At 39.6% G+C, this 18,662-nt stretch overlaps 1 protein-coding gene across 2 annotated transcripts in view; it reads left to right on the forward strand.

The window, feature by feature from the left end:
• Nucleotides 1–17,741, forward strand: part of NEURL3 (neuralized E3 ubiquitin protein ligase 3) — a 33,758-nt gene extending 16,017 nt beyond the window's left edge. Inside the window, exons 1-4 of one of the 2 annotated variants that reach the window (XM_074209220.1) lie at nucleotides 1,278–1,461; nucleotides 11,997–12,491; nucleotides 13,940–14,002; nucleotides 17,145–17,741. In XM_074209220.1, the coding sequence (XP_074065321.1) occupies nucleotides 1,434–1,461; nucleotides 11,997–12,491; nucleotides 13,940–14,002; nucleotides 17,145–17,368 (810 nt within the window). In that variant the 5' untranslated portion in view covers nucleotides 1,278–1,433 and the 3' untranslated portion in view covers nucleotides 17,369–17,741. Of the gene's footprint in view, nucleotides 1–1,277; nucleotides 1,462–11,996; nucleotides 12,492–13,939; nucleotides 14,003–17,144 lie in introns of those variants that run through there. The other variant, XM_074209221.1, reaches the window with a different exon arrangement.
• The last annotated feature ends 921 nt before the right edge of the window (nucleotides 17,742–18,662 follow it).

Genomic DNA, 18,662 nt, shown 5'->3' on the forward strand with positions numbered 1-18,662 from the left:
ATCTCTAATACAGAATGCGTTTATTTTTCCTCCGATTATTTTTTATTTTTCTCAATTACATCCAAAAACAATTTTAACACTGATTTTTCCAAAAATTGAGTTCCTTTAAAGGTCTCTTTAAGTTCTACCAATGGATTATAAATTTAGGCCTGGGAGTGGCCATAGAGGTCCTTGAGTCCAACATCTTCAAATCCTGATTGCCACCAATTAACTGTATGATCTTTGGTGAATCACTACTCTGAATCTAGGTTCATTTATCTATAAAATAAGGATAAGAGTTTTTTGGCGAGACCAAGCAAGAGATAATTTTAATAAAATAAGGGAAATGAAACTAAGTTCCCTTAATTCCAACAAACTTTGGGAAAACCTCTATATTGAGGTGAACTCAAGGAATGGACATGTTAAACAAAAAAATCAAACAAAAAGCCTTTCCTTTTAGTACCTGAGGTCAAGATGTCAACCCATGGGAAATATCCCTTTGATAAAAAGTTGGCAACCTCAAAAGTGAACTGAAAGGAACCCATTTCAAGATAGAAAACCAGAAAGAATTGCAATCAGAAAGGAAACAGTGTCCTGAGAGGACAAGAGACTACTAGTCATTCATCTGCAAACCAAATAGACTTGCAATGCTAGCAAGGTATTATGTTGGGAGAAAGTAGAGGTGGGGTGGTGGTGGTAGGCTAATTTTTCTTTCCGTAGTTCTTTAGTGGAGTAAAATTGCCTGTCATTTTGTGGTCAGAACTCTTGCAAAGGTGGAATCAATATGAGACTTCTGAACTTCTCCCTTCAGGAGAAAGATGTTTCCAGAATTTTGGTTGTAGTCTTTGAGATAGTTAGCAGAAAAATACCACCACCACCATCTCATTCCACCAAAGTGGTCAGGTCCATAATGCCACAGATACTCCATCACCAGGGTTAAAATCTTTAGGAGTGTTCTAAGTAACACTTATGTTCCCACTACACCTGACCACAAAAGTTACTTTCTCAGGCTCACAATCCTCAGAAAAAAAGAGGGCACAGGTTCTCTCTGTTCAACCCTTCCCCTTTTTCTGCCAAGGGGAGGGCACCCAAGCCATTACTGAATCTTCAGGTATTGCATTTGGAAATAGTATATTCAGCCAAGGAAAGGAAAACTAAAAGCAACTTTGGGTAACTCCTCCCTGATTCCCTCACCCAAGCCATGTGAGACCAAGGCAACATGGGCTCAAAGCCAGAAGCTGCTGTTAGTATGGAGGAAATCCCCAGGATATTGTATCTTGTGACAAAATCATCTCATTAATCATCAACCCTGTAATATGATCTCCCATCTCATAAAAAGGGTTCCTGCACTAAACTCTATAGAACCTCATCCAACTGAGCTACAGTTACCAGATTTCCCTAATCCCAAAACCTAGACAGACTCCTTCAAGTGACCCCAGTGGGGTGCAGAAATTATGGGCAGTATCTTCAGTCAAGAAACTGGTAAGTAGCTTTTTAAAGGAGCCTGCTAACTTATAGTACTTTGAATCAGCTAGGGACAGGGATAGAGGTTGAGGTTTAGAGGAATGACACATTGAAAGTAACTCCACATTTGAGTATAAGAACTGGAGAAAAAACTTTCAGAAGAGGAATTTTAATTCATTATAAAGGGCACTGGATTGTGAATTTGAGAATCTGGGTTTGAATCTTGACTCTGCTACCAATTAACTGAATGACTGGGTCTCAGTTTGTTTATCTGTCAAATGAGGATAAAAGTTTTTTAGATGAGGCCCAAACAAGAGATAATTTTAATAAAATAAAAATAGAAAGTTAAAGATAAGAACTTTACAAACTGTGAATTGCTAAATGCATAAATATATAGTTCTGTTTCTATTGCATCATTTAGAGATGCCCTACTGTGGTAGTAAGTATTGAAGCAGAAAGAAGAATAACCATCATCTCCCGGGGATTCTGTGGAGGGTATTATTGCAAGGTGGGAATGGTTTCACTAGATGAGTTCTGAAGTAATTCCCAATTCTTTAAAAACCAGGATGTTATGATTAGAGAGGTTAATTAACTTTAGACAAGCCCAGTTGAAGATGACAGGTGGAAATAAAGGCAAATGATGTTATCAGTTTCGTTTGGGTTTTTTTGGACAGGAGATAAAGGATATTCTTTTTCACCATTATATTCAATGGTTAATAGACATTCCCTCTAATTACAGCTACCTAAACAAACTTGGAGTTTTGTCTCCGTTTGTCCCATACATATGATAACTTTCTTGAAACTGCTGATCAATCACTGAATTAAAATGTGATTGTATTCATCCAGATATCCCTCTTCAATATTGCCACTATCCAGTAAGCCTGCTATTAACTAGCAACAGTAATAACTGTAACTATGTTTGGCTTTCCTTCAGAAGGTTGCTATGTTGGCTTGAAAACAATCTTAATTCCAGAATAGAAAAAGAAAGTAGACACAGACCAGTAGAAAAAGCTACTAATAACATTTCATTTCACCTCTTGAGTTCCATGGATCAAAGTGAAATGGTGAAAGATTGGCATGAACTGGTAGCTTTTATTGTCTGCCAGGCTATTCAATATCATGTGTATGTATGTTAAGTGGAGTTCCTTTACCAGTGATGTCATCAATTGGAATAACACTCCATTGTGCATTGAATGTTGAATATGTGTTTAAAGCATTATCAGGATCAAGTTTTGGGGTTGTCATATTTTTTTTAGGGTAGGGTAGGGGTACAATGGTGGCAGTGACAATGGTAGCAAATGAATGATATTCTGGGCTTAAAATTGAGGGAATCTGGCTTAAATCCTGCATCTGACACTTGCGAGCTATGTGACCATAGATCAATCACAATCTCTCTGTGCCTTAGTGACATCATCTGTAAACTGAAGGAGTTGGGCCAGAAAACTCATGAGCTCCTCCTTTCTATCTATAGATTTATGGTAGCATGGTGGTTCAGGAAGACTCATCTTCCTGAATTCAAATTCATTCTCAGATGCTTAGTAGCTGTGTGATCCTAGGCAAGTCATTTAATTCTGTTTGTCTCAGTTTCCTCATCTGTGATATAAGCTGTAGAAGGAAATTTCAAACCACTCCAGTATTTTTGTCAAGAAAATCTCAAATGGGATCATAAAGAATTAGATAAAAAAACAATAAAAAAGGGTCTACTAAGTCATAGATAGGATCTGCATTTGGTCATAAATTTAAAGCTGGAAGTGACTTTAGAAGTTATGTAGTTGGGGGCGGCTAGGAGGCGCCTTGGAGTCAGGAGTACCTGGGTTCAAATCCAGTCTCAGACATTTAATAATTACCTAGCTGTGTGGCCTTGGGCAAGCCACTTAACCCCATTGCTTTGCAAAAACCTTAAAAAAAAAAGTTATGTAGTCCACTTCACAGATGAGTAAATTGAGGTCCCCAGATCTTAAATGATTGATCCTTGGTCACATTAACTGACCTGGCCTAAGATAAGATTCAACTTATGTCTTCCTGCCTCCAAGGCTGGTGCTCTGTCATGATATCTCTGATGGAAGGCATTTTCTACAATGAAAGTTCTGAATTCCTACCTGGGAATTCCAGAAATCAAAGGTCCTTATGTATTTGCCTATTCAAATACATAATGACTGGTGAGAAGGATAAGGACTTTAAAAGGGAAGTTGATAGTAAGAAAAAAGGTTTGGGACAATAAGGCCAAGAGAAACATAACTTGGCACACCATACATAGCAAAGCCATGCAGCAGGGAGTATGTTTTTAATAGGATTCCAACCTCTTTTTGCATTTGTCTGGGGAAAACTGATCAGATGAAAATTTGTGTATTGCAGAAGGAAAATCATTCTCATATCAGATTAACTTAGAAATGGGGTCAAATGGGGGAAAAGGAGAATTCTCTATTTTCTATGCTTATCTATATTCTATGCTTATCTCTGCTATTGCTTATAAAGCAGGTGACTCTTACCAGGCAACGTTCTGAAGCAGAGGAACTGGGTGTCAAGAAAACAGCTCTGCTACTAACTAGCTTCATTATCTTAGTAAAGTCAGCTTACATATTCCTTGGATCCTTCATTTGTATTAAAGTCTCTTCTAGTTCTAAATCTCTAAGAGTTCTTATAATTAAAAAAAAAGAATATGTGATTCTCTATGTCTCAGTTCTTGCTTCTGAACTTGGGACTATGGAACTATCATCTATGCTGAAACCTCTTCAGTTAAAAAAGACTGCTTACTGTTTCACTTATCATTCTTGTTACTTTAGGTGACTATAAATGGAACAAACAGTGGGAGAATAGGAACCATGAAGTCAGGGTCCACAATTCTTACTGCTCCACTGGAGTATGTGGGTTAGTTTGCATGGAGTCTAAATTTCTCCAACTACCTTCTTTCTGTCATGTTCACTTTTTTCCCTGAACTAGTTTCTGCTCTCAAATGAACTCAATCAACGCTTCCATTGTTAGTGATTATGAATATTTTTTTATTGTTTAAAAAATCTTACTGATATCTTTTAAAAATCACCATAGTTTTTCTCCCTATCGCTTTCTTATCCTTCTCAGATAACCATTCTATATAACAAATAGTATTTTTTTTTAGGTTTTTGTAAGGCAAACGGGGTTAAGTGGTTTGCCCAAGGCCACACAGCTAGGTAATTAAGTGTCTGAAGTCGGATTTGAACCCAGGTACTCCTGACTCCAGGGCTGGTGCTTTATCCACTGCGCTACCTAGCCATCCCCATTTTTTAATTTATTATGGTTGTTCTTTCCATTTACATTGCTGGAGTCATTGTGTACAGCCTTGGCTCTGCTTACTTTACTCTATTCAGTCAATTCATGTAGATCTGTCCAAGCTTCTCTCTATTCATTAATTTTGTCATTTCTTATAACTCAATAATATTAAATTATTTTTAAGCATTAAATCAAAGGGCTATTTGCATAAGACTCTCCTCATTGGTGGAAATAAATTACTCAAAGCTCTGGTCTTCTGGGAGGGCAGATTTGGTGAGAGATGGAATAGAGATCCTGGTCATCTGGCTTTCAGCTCCAAGACAGAAGACATGAAGTTTCAATTCCCTTCAACTTCCTAAAGAGTAAGAAAAATTCTGGAAAGAAATCAACTTATAGAGGATCTAAGGATCTCTCTTCCTTATAACTCTCATCAATTCTGCCCCTCACACAGTGAGCAGAACTCTTTCCCATAGTACTGACTAATCATTCTCCACCAATAAGAAGAGTCTTATAGCAAATGGCCCTTTGAGCCAACAGTTAAACATTCACATCCACAATTTGTTTAGTTGTTCCCAATTCAATCCCAAGTATTTATTGAAAATCTGCCATATGTCTATTTAGCACTACATTAGACTCCATGGGGAAAGACTGAAGAAATATAAACCAGAGTCTTTCCACTTTAAAGAGTTTAGTCTAGTGTGTGTGTGGTGAGGGCATTAGGGAGGAAGGGAGAAGGGAAAAGAGAATGACAGAACAAATGTGACTTTAAAAATGAAGCTATGAGGGACAGCTAGGTGGCGCAGTGGATACAGCACCAGCCCTGGAGTCAGGAGTATGTGAGTTCAAATCCAACCTCATACACTTAAATAATTACCTAGCTCGGTGGCCTTGGGCAAGCCACTTAACTCCATTGCCTTACAAAAAAAAAACTCCAAACCTTAAAAAAATTAAAAAAAAATAAAGCTATGAGATATGGACTCTAAATGTAGTAGAATTAAGAAAAAATCAACATGGGCTAGACTAGTTCATGGGCTTCATGAAAGAGGTGGAGTATGAACAGGAACTTTTAAGGATAAATAGATAGGAGCTGGGCAGCTAGGTAGCATGTTGGATGGAATGCTAGGCCTGAAGTCAGGAAGACTCTCATCTTCCCAAGTTCAAATCTGACCTTAGATACTCAGTACCTGTGTGAGCCTGGGGAAGTCACTTAACCCTATTTGCCTCAGTTTCCTCATCTGTAAAATAATCTGAAAAAGGAAATTGCAAACCATTCAGTTACTTTGTCAAGAAAACTCCAAATGGGGTCACAAAGAGTTGAATAGGACTGAACAACAACATCAGGAAAGATAGGAGCTAACTAGGAGGCTGAATGACAAAATTGGGGATTATATGTAGATTTTTTGGAGATGCAAGGAAAGAATAAAAAAATGGATGAATAACACTATATGATGCCTTTGTGAACCTCAAAAACCAGTTGACTGCTCTCACTAGCACCTATGAGTTGGGGCTTTCTGAAACATCACTTGAAGAGATCAAATTCCAGTGTCTCTCAGGGTACAGATTTTGGTTGGGATCCTAGATCACCTTGTAAATCCTTGTGAATTTGATCTTTCCCATTTCTCCTCTGAGCGTCAGACATGGGACCTACCAGTCAGTCAAATATAACACTTGTACAGCTAAGGAAACTGAGACAAATGAGGTTAAGTAACCTGCCCAGGGCCATACAGCTAGTAAGTTTCTGAGCCCAGATCTGAACTAGAGAAGGCCTAGCACTCTATCCTTTGCTTTACCTAGCTGCCTTCTTATAGGCAAATAGAGGAAGAAAAGGAATTTACCTCAAGGAATTTGTATTCTAATACAGAAAAACACACTTCAAAGGGAGATAAAAAGGAATGGAATGGGGAGGATGGTGAAAAGATGGAATTCATGCCAATACTTGTAGAGAAAAATCTGGAGACATAAAGAATGAAGACACAGCTAGTTTAGGTACTTTTATGAAAATGGGGGTTCTGAGAGGGGCCTGGAAATCAGAGGAAGGGGCCTGGGGGACTGTACTTCAGTATCAGAAGGCCAGGGGAGAAGTTCTAGGGTGAGAACAATACTTTGGCTGCCCACTCTCTACTTGACCTTCTTCCAGTTGAAAGTTTAAAATTAGCTCCCCTCCTTAAGGGGAGAAGCAACAGATTCAAAGCTGGGATCTCCAGTCAATAAGAGTTGGTAAACATCTCTAAGACTGAAGCTGTGCTTGACCTCTAAGGGCTAACATTCTGACCTAGAAGCCAGCAGCCAGCCTTCTCACCACCAGGTGAAACCTTTTTGTCCACTGGCTGGGGTCACTGAGTTTGGTCACTCTCCTCTATCCTCAATTGAGAACACTGGTCCAAGTTTCAGACAACCTCAATGAGTCAGCATCCTGTAACGAATTCTTTGAAATCAAAGCTTTATTCTCAGGTTGGGAAAGAGGACAGAATTTCCCCTCACTTGATCCCCTTCCTGAGGGATATTGGAACAGAATGCTTAGTATTGCTTAGTCACAGAGTTTGGCCAAGGTAGAGGGTTGTCATATCTGCTCCATTCTCTCAATTTTTAAAGTGAAATTGAACCTTGTCAGGATAAATACCCAGAAAATCCCCACTGTGGAAGCCTAATTGTCACTCTTTGCCTCCAGGATTTGAGGTTCTTGAGTTTAAGTTCCTTCAAAAGAAAGGAAGGGAGCAGCTAGGTGGCAGATGGATAGAGCACTGGCCCTGGAGTCATGAGGGCCTGAATTCAAATCCAACCTCAGACACTTAATAATTACCCAATTACCTTGAACAAGTCACTTAACCCTATTGCCTTGCAAAAACCAAAATAAAAAATAAGGGAAGGAAGAAATGGGGGAAAATTAGGTAGTTCAATGGAAAGAGTGCTGACCCTGAAGTCAGGGGATCTGAGTTCAAATCCTGCCTCAGATACTTACTAGTTGTCTGACCCTAAGCAAATCACTTAATCCAGATTACTTCAAAAGAAAAAATGAAGGAAGAAATGGTCAACTTAATAGTAACAGCTTTGTGTATTCTCATTGGAAATTCCTTTTAAGAGATAGGAATTGTTTATGTTCATCATCTCTCCCTCTAACATACTAGATAATCCTTGAAAGTTGGGATTATGTCTTATTGATCTTTGTTTCTCTTTCATTCCTAGCACAGTGTTCCTGAACATAAGGGATGCTTAATAAATATTTCTTGAGTTGAATTGTCTTTCAGGTCAGATGATCTATGTGACCTTTCACAAATCACTTTCCCTCTTCAATCTTCAATTCCCTCAATTGTAAATGAAGGGATTGGGCTCTTTTATCTCTAAATCTCCAATTGTTTCATAATAACACTTTAAGAAACAGTATGGTCTAGTGATTAATGAACTAAACTTGGAATCAGGCAATGAGAGTTCAAGGTTCTTCTGCCCCAAATGCTTATTGTAATCCCAAGGGCAAGTCCCTTAATTTCCCAGAGTTTTGAGTTCCTCATCTGTAAAGTTAGGGAAGCGGTATTTTATTCATACTACCAGCTTTATAGGGTTGTCTTGAAGAAGACACTTTGAAAATCTGGAAGCACTATAGAGATATGTTATAATATAAATATAATAATATAATATATCATGTCATTTTAAAATATATTGATATAATATATTATAATATAAATCTGATATTATTCTAAGAATGATAATAGTTTACAAATTCAACTTTAGAAATACAACTTTTAAAACACTTCCATTCACAATAGATCACAACACTGAGATATATAAGACAGGTATATGGTTATATCCCCCTTTTATGAATGAGAAAATTATGACCCAGAGAAATTGTGATTTATCTCTAGACGAACCAGTTAATAGGTAGGAGGACTGAGACTAGAACTCAGGTGTTCTGTTTTACTATCCCACCAATATGTTTTCAAATGTAACCCAGTGCTTCTAACTGAAGGAGTCTTGACATGTCCGGGGGGGAATGAAAAGAGGAATGGGAGAAGTAATGGGAATAATTTTGAAATCCCAGGGTGCAGACAAGTCCAGAGACAGTCCTGAAGACATCAGTTTTTCTGGCACCCAGATGACTGAAAGAAGGCAAGAATTGCAATCATTTATGTGGGCATCTGGCCATCAATCTCTGATCACACGGAAAGCTGAGTCCTGGCCAAGTTTATTCACTCAGCTCCATAGTACAGGCCAAGTCTTTCAGTTTCAATGGCTAGTGGTAAAATAAATCCCCTTTCCATCAGCTTTTTTTTTCCCTTAGAGACACTCCAACTACAGATGGTCTTGACTGATAATTAATGTGGAAAAGAGGTTTCCTATCTCGTGATAGAATTGAGGAAAAGGAGGGGATCTTGGCTCTGGATTTTAATAGATACTGAACTTCAATAAAGCATGAAGTAACATGAAAGCCAAGGAACTTCCTTTGAGGCACTAGTAGAAGGGGATCACAAGATAGAACTTTCCTGTTTGTCACATGACCCCCTTTAGCAATTCCCTGATAATCCTTTATAGCCTCAACTCAAGCCCAAAGCATCGCCAGACCTTAGATTCTTTGAGGCTGACCAGATCCCTGGATGTAGTACCCTCATCCATTGGGACTCCATTTTGCCTGACTGCATTCATCACCACCTTCACTCCCCCTATATGGAGCCCTAGAGTTGACAAAGGGTTTGGTATAAGCAGCTGATTGAAAATAATTGGTTACAGATCCTGTAGGATCTGCATAGGGACTTTCTTCCTCTATTGTTTTTTTGGCCAGGCAATGAGGTTGAGTGACTTGGCCAAGGTCACACAGCTAGGTAATTAGTAAGTGTCTGAGGTCAGATTTGAACTCAGGTACTCCTGACTCCAGGGCAGGTGTTCCATTCACTGAGCCACCTAGCTGCCCCTTCCCCTACTGTTTTAAAGGGGGTTATTATTGATGTGCACTCAAGAGCATTTTTAGAAATTTAGGAAAGGTATTAGAAATAGAAATAGAAAATAGAAAATTTGAAAATTAGAAAATAGAATGATCTGGTACTGTCTGGACCTCAACATTCATTTTGCAAAACAAATTATAGAAACATAGAATGTTAGAATTGATAAAAAGGTTAGAGCAATGCTGTATTAGAGAGCACAAAAATTTCATACATGTCCAGAAGGAAATGATGGGAATAGGAACTTGGATTCTATCCTAGGGGTGGAGAAGAGGAGATATAAATAAAGGAATGAATAAAAACAGAATAAAGCATTGATCAAACACCTCTGTTTGCTTAGCATTGTGCTTAGTATGGGGAATAGAAATAATAATAATAATAATAAATAATAATAATAATGTTTATCCTTCATTCTCCAAGAAGACCACAAGATCAGGGAGGTGATGCCATGACAAGCACATGAATTGGATTTGAGTGAGGGGGACTGTGCTAAGTCACTAACCTTACTCTCTTCTCCAGAGCCATATGGGTCCAGTGACCAGATAAGAATCATGATGACTGGAGTTGGCCTTGGATGTGAGGCAATCAGGGTAAAGTGACTCATCCAAGGTCACACAGCTAGTACCAGAGGCTGAATTCAAATTCCTGTCCTCCTGATTCCAAGGCCAGGTTCCTCTATCCACTGCATCATCTAGCTGCCCCAGGGAATAGAAATACTAAATTGAGAAACACCCTGCCTTCTAAAAAGGGTGGAAAACACACCTAGGGAAATGTGATCCAGAAGTATTTTGATCTGGTAAATCACAGGAGTGATGAGTAGAGCTACAAGGGAGTTGATAGGCATTATCCAGGAGCAATGGCAGTATTGATTTGATTATGGTTCCAGAGCTTGAAATCTTTCAGTTGAGACTGATGGAAGAGGAAAGAACATAAAAAGGTGGGTAGCAAGATAACCAGGGGGAATGTGAAGCATTGTTTAGACCCTCAAGACATAATACACCAAGTAACTCTTTTACCAGATAAGACTTCGCCAGACAGCAAGTTCTAAAACTGTGAGATTTTTTTATTTAAATTTTGATAATTCAATTTTGTAGAATTTTGAGTTCTAAGCAATTATTGAGAAGCAACCTATTTGCTTATCTTTCCTTTTATGCTAAGAGCACATTGGTAATCCTGGCCATGCCTTCCCTCTTCCTCTCTCTTTTCCTGGAGAAATGAGCTCCAATTCAGCTCCCCCCTTACTCCTGTCATCCCCTACAAACAAAACGGAAGCAACCTTCACAGACTTCTCCCCAGATCTTATGGATTGGACTAGCACATGATGAGTCCATCCCCTAAGTCCTAGGAGTAACTAACTCTTCAGCCTATTTAATTGAATATCTTAATTTCCTGTATTATTTTTACCTCATGAATTACAAAGATAATTAAAAAGGCACATTTTGTGTTGTTGGCTCTAGTTCTTATTGTTTGCCCTAGCAGTGGTTACCCTGGCACCAAAATTACTAGTTATATCTCTGCTTGAGAGGTCATCTAGTCTAAATGCTTCTTTGTTCGTGGAAGAACACTCAAGCCCAGTGAGGTAGAGCTGAGTCAAGGTCACAAAGCTAATTAGTTGGTAACTCAGCAAGGATAAGAACTCAGGTTTCCCAATTCTCAGCCTTATGGTCTTTCAACTACATGCTGTCTTTCTGGGAACTAGTTTTGATTCTCCTAAGTGAATCAAAATCTCTCTCCCTCTACTCCCACTCCCCCAAAAGCATTCATTCATTCATTTACCAGAAATTTATTGAGCATCTTGCCTTAACACATGCCTTGCCCAGGAAAGGATGAGGTCTTACAAGGATGTACAAGACAGAGCCTTGTCCTTTCTTCTCAAAGAAGACAATGACACCAGGGAGGTGATGTCATGACATGCACATGAATTGGATTTGAGGGGGGGGGGGGCTGTGCTGAGTTACCAGTCTCACTTTCTCCTCCAAAGTCATCTGCATCCAGTGGTCTGATATGAATCAGGACAATTGGAGATGGCCCAGGATATGAGACAATCAGGATTAAGTGACTTGCTCAAGGTCACATAATTAGTGTCAAGTATCTGAGGTCACATTCGAACTCAGGCCTTCCTGACTCCAAAGTCAGTGCTCTGTCCACTGGGTCACCCCTTGGTGGCCTCCTGGTGGTGAAAAAGCAGATGTCTTGGTGAAAAGAGATGTCCAGACAGTCATCTTTAGGTAGAGTATACTCTATTGACTTGATTTTAATAGCTTGAAGATGATGAAAACTGCCCTGAAAATTTAAGGGAAAAGAATGGTAAAATTGATTCTCTTTTGGAATAAAGGCTTTTTTTTTTGGTCCTAACACCAATCGTGAATTTTTTTTCAGAATACCCTAAATCGAAGATGACTTTGGAGCCACTCTGTTTCCATTCGGAAGCCAAGGGCAAGCAAATCCTGCTGAGTGACTGCTATTCCAAGGCAGAGAGGATGTCTACCTTTCTTGATGGCATTGTCTTTACCAACCGACCAGTAAAACCTTATGAAATAATAACCCTCAGGATCCTGAAGACAGAGGATAGATGGATTGGGGGGCTTCGAGTAGGGTTCACATGCCTGAATCCCTCAAATGTCAACCCTTGTAGCCTGCCCCCTTTCATCTGTCCTGATCTAATACACCAGTCTCCCACTTGGGCAGCTGTCGTGCCTGATCGGTTCATTAAGACTGGAGATTTTGTCCACTTCTGGGTAAACAACTCAGGAGAAGTCTTCTTGAAGACCAATGAGGAAAAAAAGTTTCTGATATGTGACGGAGTGACTATGGACTTTCCTGTTTGGGCAGTGATAGATGTCTACGGAACTACAAAAGCTGTGGAGCTGCTTGGTGAGTCCATGAATTCTTGAATAGTGGGGAGGATGGAGGGGAGAGGGAAGGGAGTGGGCTCCTGTTGGATTGGGTGCAAGTTTTCATTTTTCAAGGTTGTTCACTTATTCAGCATAGTGACAGCTAGATGGCACAGAAGTTAGGCTACTGGACTTAAAGGTACCTGAGTTCAAATCCTAGCGCAGACATATAGTCATGTGACCTTGGACAAGTCAACCTCTCCTATCTCCTCAGTTGTAAAATATTTCAATTTCAATTTTAATTCAATTTAACAAACATTAATTAAGCTACTTCTAAGTAGTAGGCAGTGTGCTTAACACAGGGGAATACAAAAAAGAGTCAAAAGACAATCTCTGCCCTTAAGTCGCTTACAATCTAATGGTAGTGACAACATGCAAGCAGATTTATTCAAATTGAATCGCACAGGATAAATAGGAAATAATAGACACAGGAAAGCACTCAAGTAAAGAGGGGTTGGGGAAAGCTTCCCTTAAGAGTTGGGATTTTAGTTGGGATTTCAAGGAAGCCAAGGAGGTTCAGAGTTGGTGGAAGGAGAGCATTCCAGGCCAGGAGGCCAGCCAGAGCATGACAACAACAACCTCCCAGGGTTGTGCTAAGGACCAAAGAGATGGCATTTTAAAGTAAATCTTAAAGCACCATGCAAATGATAGCGATTCTAGTTACCAGTCTCTCCTTATGCCACCCCCCAGCTGAGGCCTCTAAGTTGGGGGGGGAGCCCAGAGAAGAAGACTGAACCCTAATAAAATCCCTTCTAGGTTAGTAGGCAGTAGTAGGCAGTTCTAGGATCTATTGAGTGGGATGGTTTCTCTTTGCTTGTGGCATCTTTCTATGTAGAAGGAAGAGTTCTTAAGATCAAATATTGGGCAAGTATAACCTTTATCAGATTGCTTTCTGGCTCAGGGAAGGGGGAGGGATGGGGAGAGATAAAATGTGGAACCCAAAAGTTAAAAAAAAAGCAACAGATGTTAAAAATTATTTCTATATGTAATTGGGGTGGGGAATAAGATATTATTAAAAATAAATTTGGGGGGGGACAGCTAGATGGTGAAGTAGATAGAGAGCCAGTCCAGGAGTCAGAGAGATCTAAATTCAAATTTAGCCTCAGATACTTGATCTTTACTAACCTTAGGCAAGTCCCTTACCGCAACTGCCCCACAAAGTAAATAAAATTTAAATAGAAAACTGAATGTAGTAGTTAAGAAAAAAGGCTGACTAGGACAATTTGAAATCTGGAGATTAATGCTATTTCCTATGTGCTGAGGTTTCTGTTGCAGGGGGGACATGGGCCAAATACCTGATTCCCTAAAAGAAAAGTGAAAGACAGGATGCTCCCTATACCTCCTCCCAAGGCAGAAAGTGGAGAGAGATTCTAAAGCTGAACAGTTGTTTTAACTGCCTAACTTTTAACCATGTTTCTTTTTTCTTAGCTCCTGGGGGTAACCCTTTCAGTCTTGGACTTCTGACAGAGATATCCATGGATGAACCTTATGGTAAATACCGCTCCACAATTAAGGGGAAGTCCTTAGAGTTCTCACTTTCCATCTTGTGGGTGGAGTGGATGGGGCAGGAGGGAGGAAAGGGAGGAGAAGGATTTACCTCCATGAGTAAAGAATAGAAGGCTAAAGGCTTGGGAGTTGGAATATGTGGGATCTATCTTAGCCTGTTCTTGGTGTGATTTTGAGGTCACTTGCCCCTAACTACAAAGATCAGCATGTGATGAAGACTGTGAATTTCTTCTCCTCCATCCCTCCATGGGTTTTTGTAAAAACACTCCAACCAACTGGTTACAGTTATTTTGCATTTTATAATTTACAAAGCAGAGACCAGTGAAGGACTATTGAATCTGTGAGTCAGGGGACCTTGTTCCAAATTCCAGCTTCACCATTAATTACCTTTGTGAACTTGGGCAAATCACTTCACTTCTGGTTCTAAGTTTCCTCTCTGTAAAATGGTAGGTTTGGATGAGATGGTCTCTCAGGTCCTAGATGGTAGATACTTTTATCCCTCTTTTAGGGATAAATCTCTTTTAAAGATGAGGAAACCAAGGCTGAGTAAGGTTAAATGACTTGCCTACAATCACCCAACTAACAAGCTATAGAACTCAGACTCAAAAAAACAAGTCTTGGGATTTTCCTGTGATCTGTCCATCATACCAAGTTGCCTTTTTAAAGACTATTTTGGTACAAAATGTAGCAATGAGAATTTCCTCTTCTCCTTTTCTTCATCTTATATTTCTAAGATAGCTTCACCTGCTCCCTCCTCCTTTACCTTCTTTTCTCATAAAGAGGAAACTCCTTCTTCCTGCTAAGGAAAACTTTTTCACAGTCATCCTTGATCCCCTCCATCTTTGCCAGCTGTAGCAATTTGCCCCTTTTGTTATCCCCACTCTCGCAATAGTCTTCAAACTCATCCTCTCTACAGGTACCTTCCCTGCTGCCTACAAACATGTCCACGTCTCCTCATCCATAAAAACAAAAGCATTTTAATTCAATCATCCCATCTAGTTATCATTCTATATCTCTTCTTCTTTTCTTGACTAACCTTGAAAAAGTCATCTATAATTGGTGGCTTTAATTTCTTCTCTTCTCACCTAATTTTTTTAAAATTATGAAGCATTTTATTTTATTTTATTTTTAATTGAAGTTTTATTTTATTCTTCCAGTTACATTTTATGGTAGTTTTTCAATATTCATCCATTTGAAAATTTATGAGTTCCACATTTTTCTACCACCTTCCTTTCCCTCCCCTCTCCCCATGGTGAAGGGGGAGTCTGGTGGCAAAGAATCTGGTAAATGTTGTACATGTACATTTGTTCTCTTCTAATTTTAAACGCTTTGCAGTCAGATTTCCAATCTAATCATTCTTCTCAAACTACTTTCTTCAGAGTCACCAAAGAGCTCTTAAAAGTCAAATCTAATTGGGCTTGGAAGATCTGGATTTGGGATTTAGAGAACACTTCCTGGTACCTTTTATTGCCTTAACTCTTTCCTCCATTGCTGATCAGTTTATGTTGAAATTTAAGGAATTTGAAAAAAAAAAGGTGGGATGAACCTGGGAGTACAAAAGGCTTTGTAATAGGTGGAATGAGAGATTCCTTCTGGAAGCTGAGGGAGCCCCTAGGATATTATAGCACTTCCTAGAAATGCTAGAGATGCTTCCTAGAAAAACAAAAGAGTTTAAGCTATTTATCTACAAAAGAGAGAGAAAGAAGACTGAATGGAAGACTACCTAGATTGCCATGTATCTGGATAGATACCTTATAGGGATAACTTATTCATCAATAGGTAATCTGGAATTATTGAATTGAACAGAAGATACTAGTTCAGGGTCAGTTAGATGGTATAGTAGATAGAGCACTAGCACTGGAGTCAAGAGAACCTAAGAGCAAATTCAGCCTCAGAGACCCTGGGCAAATCACTTAACCCTGATTGCTTAAAAAGAAAAAGAAGGGGGCGGTGGCTAGGTGGTGCAGTGGATAGAGCACCAGCCCTGGAGTCAGGAGTACCTGGGTTCAAATCCGACCTCAGACACTTAATAATTACCTAGCCATGTGGCCTTGGGCAAGCCACTCAACCCCATTGCCTTGCAAAAACCTAAAAAGAAAAAGAAAGAAAAAGAAACAAGAAGGAAGAAGAAAGGAGCAGAAAAAAAGAAGAAAAAGAAGGAAGAAGACAGAAGAAGAAGAAGAGGGAAGAAGTAGAAAAAGGAGAAGTAGAAAGATAAGAAGGAGGAGGAGGAGGAAGAGGCCCTTGAAGAAGATGAAGAATATCCTTGAGGAAATTTCAAGACTTTTCCTAGTTCTAGTCTTTTTAATACTATTAATTTACAAGCATTGTCATATGACAGTGAAATCTAGAATGCTAGCTACCCGTACCTTAAAAGCTTCAGGGAACAATGGAAAGTTTTTTTGGGGGGGAGAAAGTAGGTAGTAACATATTACCTTTTAATTTTAAAGAACAGGAGTGAAGGAAATCAGAAATTTGTATGACAGGGAGAGAAGGTGGGATGGTTCTGGAGAAAGAGCAAGGGATGCTAGGTAGATTACAAGAGGACCACTGATAATCCCTCTAAAAACTGGCTGCCTTTTCACTGGCTAAACCCAAGCTTGGAATAATCTCCCTCTTTACCTCCACTTTCTACTTTCCCTGACTTTCTTCAAGTTTCAATTTAAATCTCATCTTCTGCAAGAGGCCTTTCCTAGTTCCCCTGAATATATTAGTGCTTTCTCTCTGGGATTACTTTCCATTGACTCTCTATATACCTTGAGTATAGTTTCCCTATAGTCTTCCCCATTAAAATGGAAGCACCTTATAGGTAGGGACTGGCTTTGCCCTTTTTTGTATTCCCAGAGTTTAACCCAAGGTAAACAATAAATGCTTGTTGCTGCCAGACACACCTTCACTCTTTTCTCTAGTCTTCCTTGCTCCCCTCCCCTTGGGTTCTATAGTATGACTCAGTAGCCTAGTAATTTGGGGAGAAGCAGAAAGTAAAGGTGACTTGGTGTCTAGGTAGAATGAAAGAGAAATGGACAGTAGAACCTCAGAGGTGGCTCCTAGGACATACAGATCTTTAGGGGAGGAGACTCATTTTCCCCATGATCCTTTCCTTCATCCAACTTTTCTTGTCTTCTAGATTTCAGTTTCTGCCTCCCAAAAGAAGAGTGTTTGGTCTGCTGGTGCCACACCAGGAACACCAGGCTTCTTCCTTGTGGCCACACCATCCTCTGTTATTGCTGTGCCAATCGGATCTTCAGTGACACTGCCACGTGCCCCATGTGTCGCTGTGAGATTAAGAAATTTCATATACAGAATAAATCGCCTCACAGAATTTCTCCTGATAATCTGCTACATCAGTGAAAGTCTAGACAGTGGTGATGCAGGAGTATCAGGATCATCTCGCCTCTGGAATTTGGCCCCATTCTCATCTTTCAGGACACCCTCCCCCTGTCACTGGCCATACCATTTCATGCTGAATAAGGTTACTTGGTGGGTGACCTCTTTGATATTATCCACGCTGACTTCTCCTTTTTTGTGTCCTGGATGACAGAGACTGGGGGGGGGGGGGAAGATTTGAACTGAAATCCTGACTCTGTCACTAAATCAAGTGTGTGATCCTGGGAAAGTCACTTGATTTCTCTGTGCCTCAGTTTCTTTATTTGTAAAATGGGGATGCTATCTACCTCACATGTTTTTCATAAGGAATGAATAAAATAATATATATAATGCATTTTTAGCCATAAAGTGCTATGTATTGTTATTGTTATTTTTTTTATTTCATGGAACTTATCAGAATGGTAGGAAAAAGGTGAATTTCCATTGGTTGAGGGCCAAAGAAGTAGCAAGAAAATATATAGAAGCAAATGGCAAAAGCATCAACTCTCTTCTAGTCTCACCTCTATTGTCCCTATTTCCCTATCTCACCCCCCCCCCCACAAAAAAGAATAGGTAGGTAAGAAGCTGGGTTAGGGGCTGGGGATTCAAGACCCTTTAAGATGGAAGGGACCTTAGAGTATTTATTTCAACCCTTTTATGTTGAGGAACAACATCCCAACAAGTTATCATAGCACCTACTTAAAGACCTCCAGTGGTAGGAGCTTAATTCAACCCAACCCAATCCTTTCCACTCTCACAGCTCTTAATTGTTTAGAGAAGTAGGCATCTTTACCAGGAGGTGAATTTGAGGAGGGTCTCTGTCCTAGACAAAGAATATGCTAAGTACGTCCCCTTCAGACACTTGAAGAGTATGGTAGTACTCTTTTAGGTACTTTCTTCTTGAGTAACTATATCCCATAGCATCAGATGTAGTCAGCAATTGCCATGGGAAGTAGGAAAACTACACTCTCCTAAGTCAGTCTCATTTTATAAATGTGAATATTCATGCCCATTGAAGGATATTCAACTGGTTGCTTGACACCATTTTATATATAGGAAATAGGAGCCTAAATGACCAGCTTGTCTAATCCTATAGACCCTTGAAAAAAAAGTTGGGAAATCCAAAACTTAGACTGTCAGAGCTGGAAGACATCAACTACCCCAGTGGCATTTATTTCACAGATGAGAAAACAGGTTTAGACAAGTTCGATGACTTACCCATTGAAGCAGTGGAAAGAGCACTCAGTGACCTTGGAGTCAGAAGAAATGTGGATCTGAA

The sequence above is a fragment of the Macrotis lagotis genome, chromosome 1 (genome assembly GCF_037893015.1).
Source record: "Macrotis lagotis isolate mMagLag1 chromosome 1, bilby.v1.9.chrom.fasta, whole genome shotgun sequence".
Taxonomy (NCBI): Eukaryota; Metazoa; Chordata; class Mammalia; order Peramelemorphia; family Peramelidae; genus Macrotis; species Macrotis lagotis.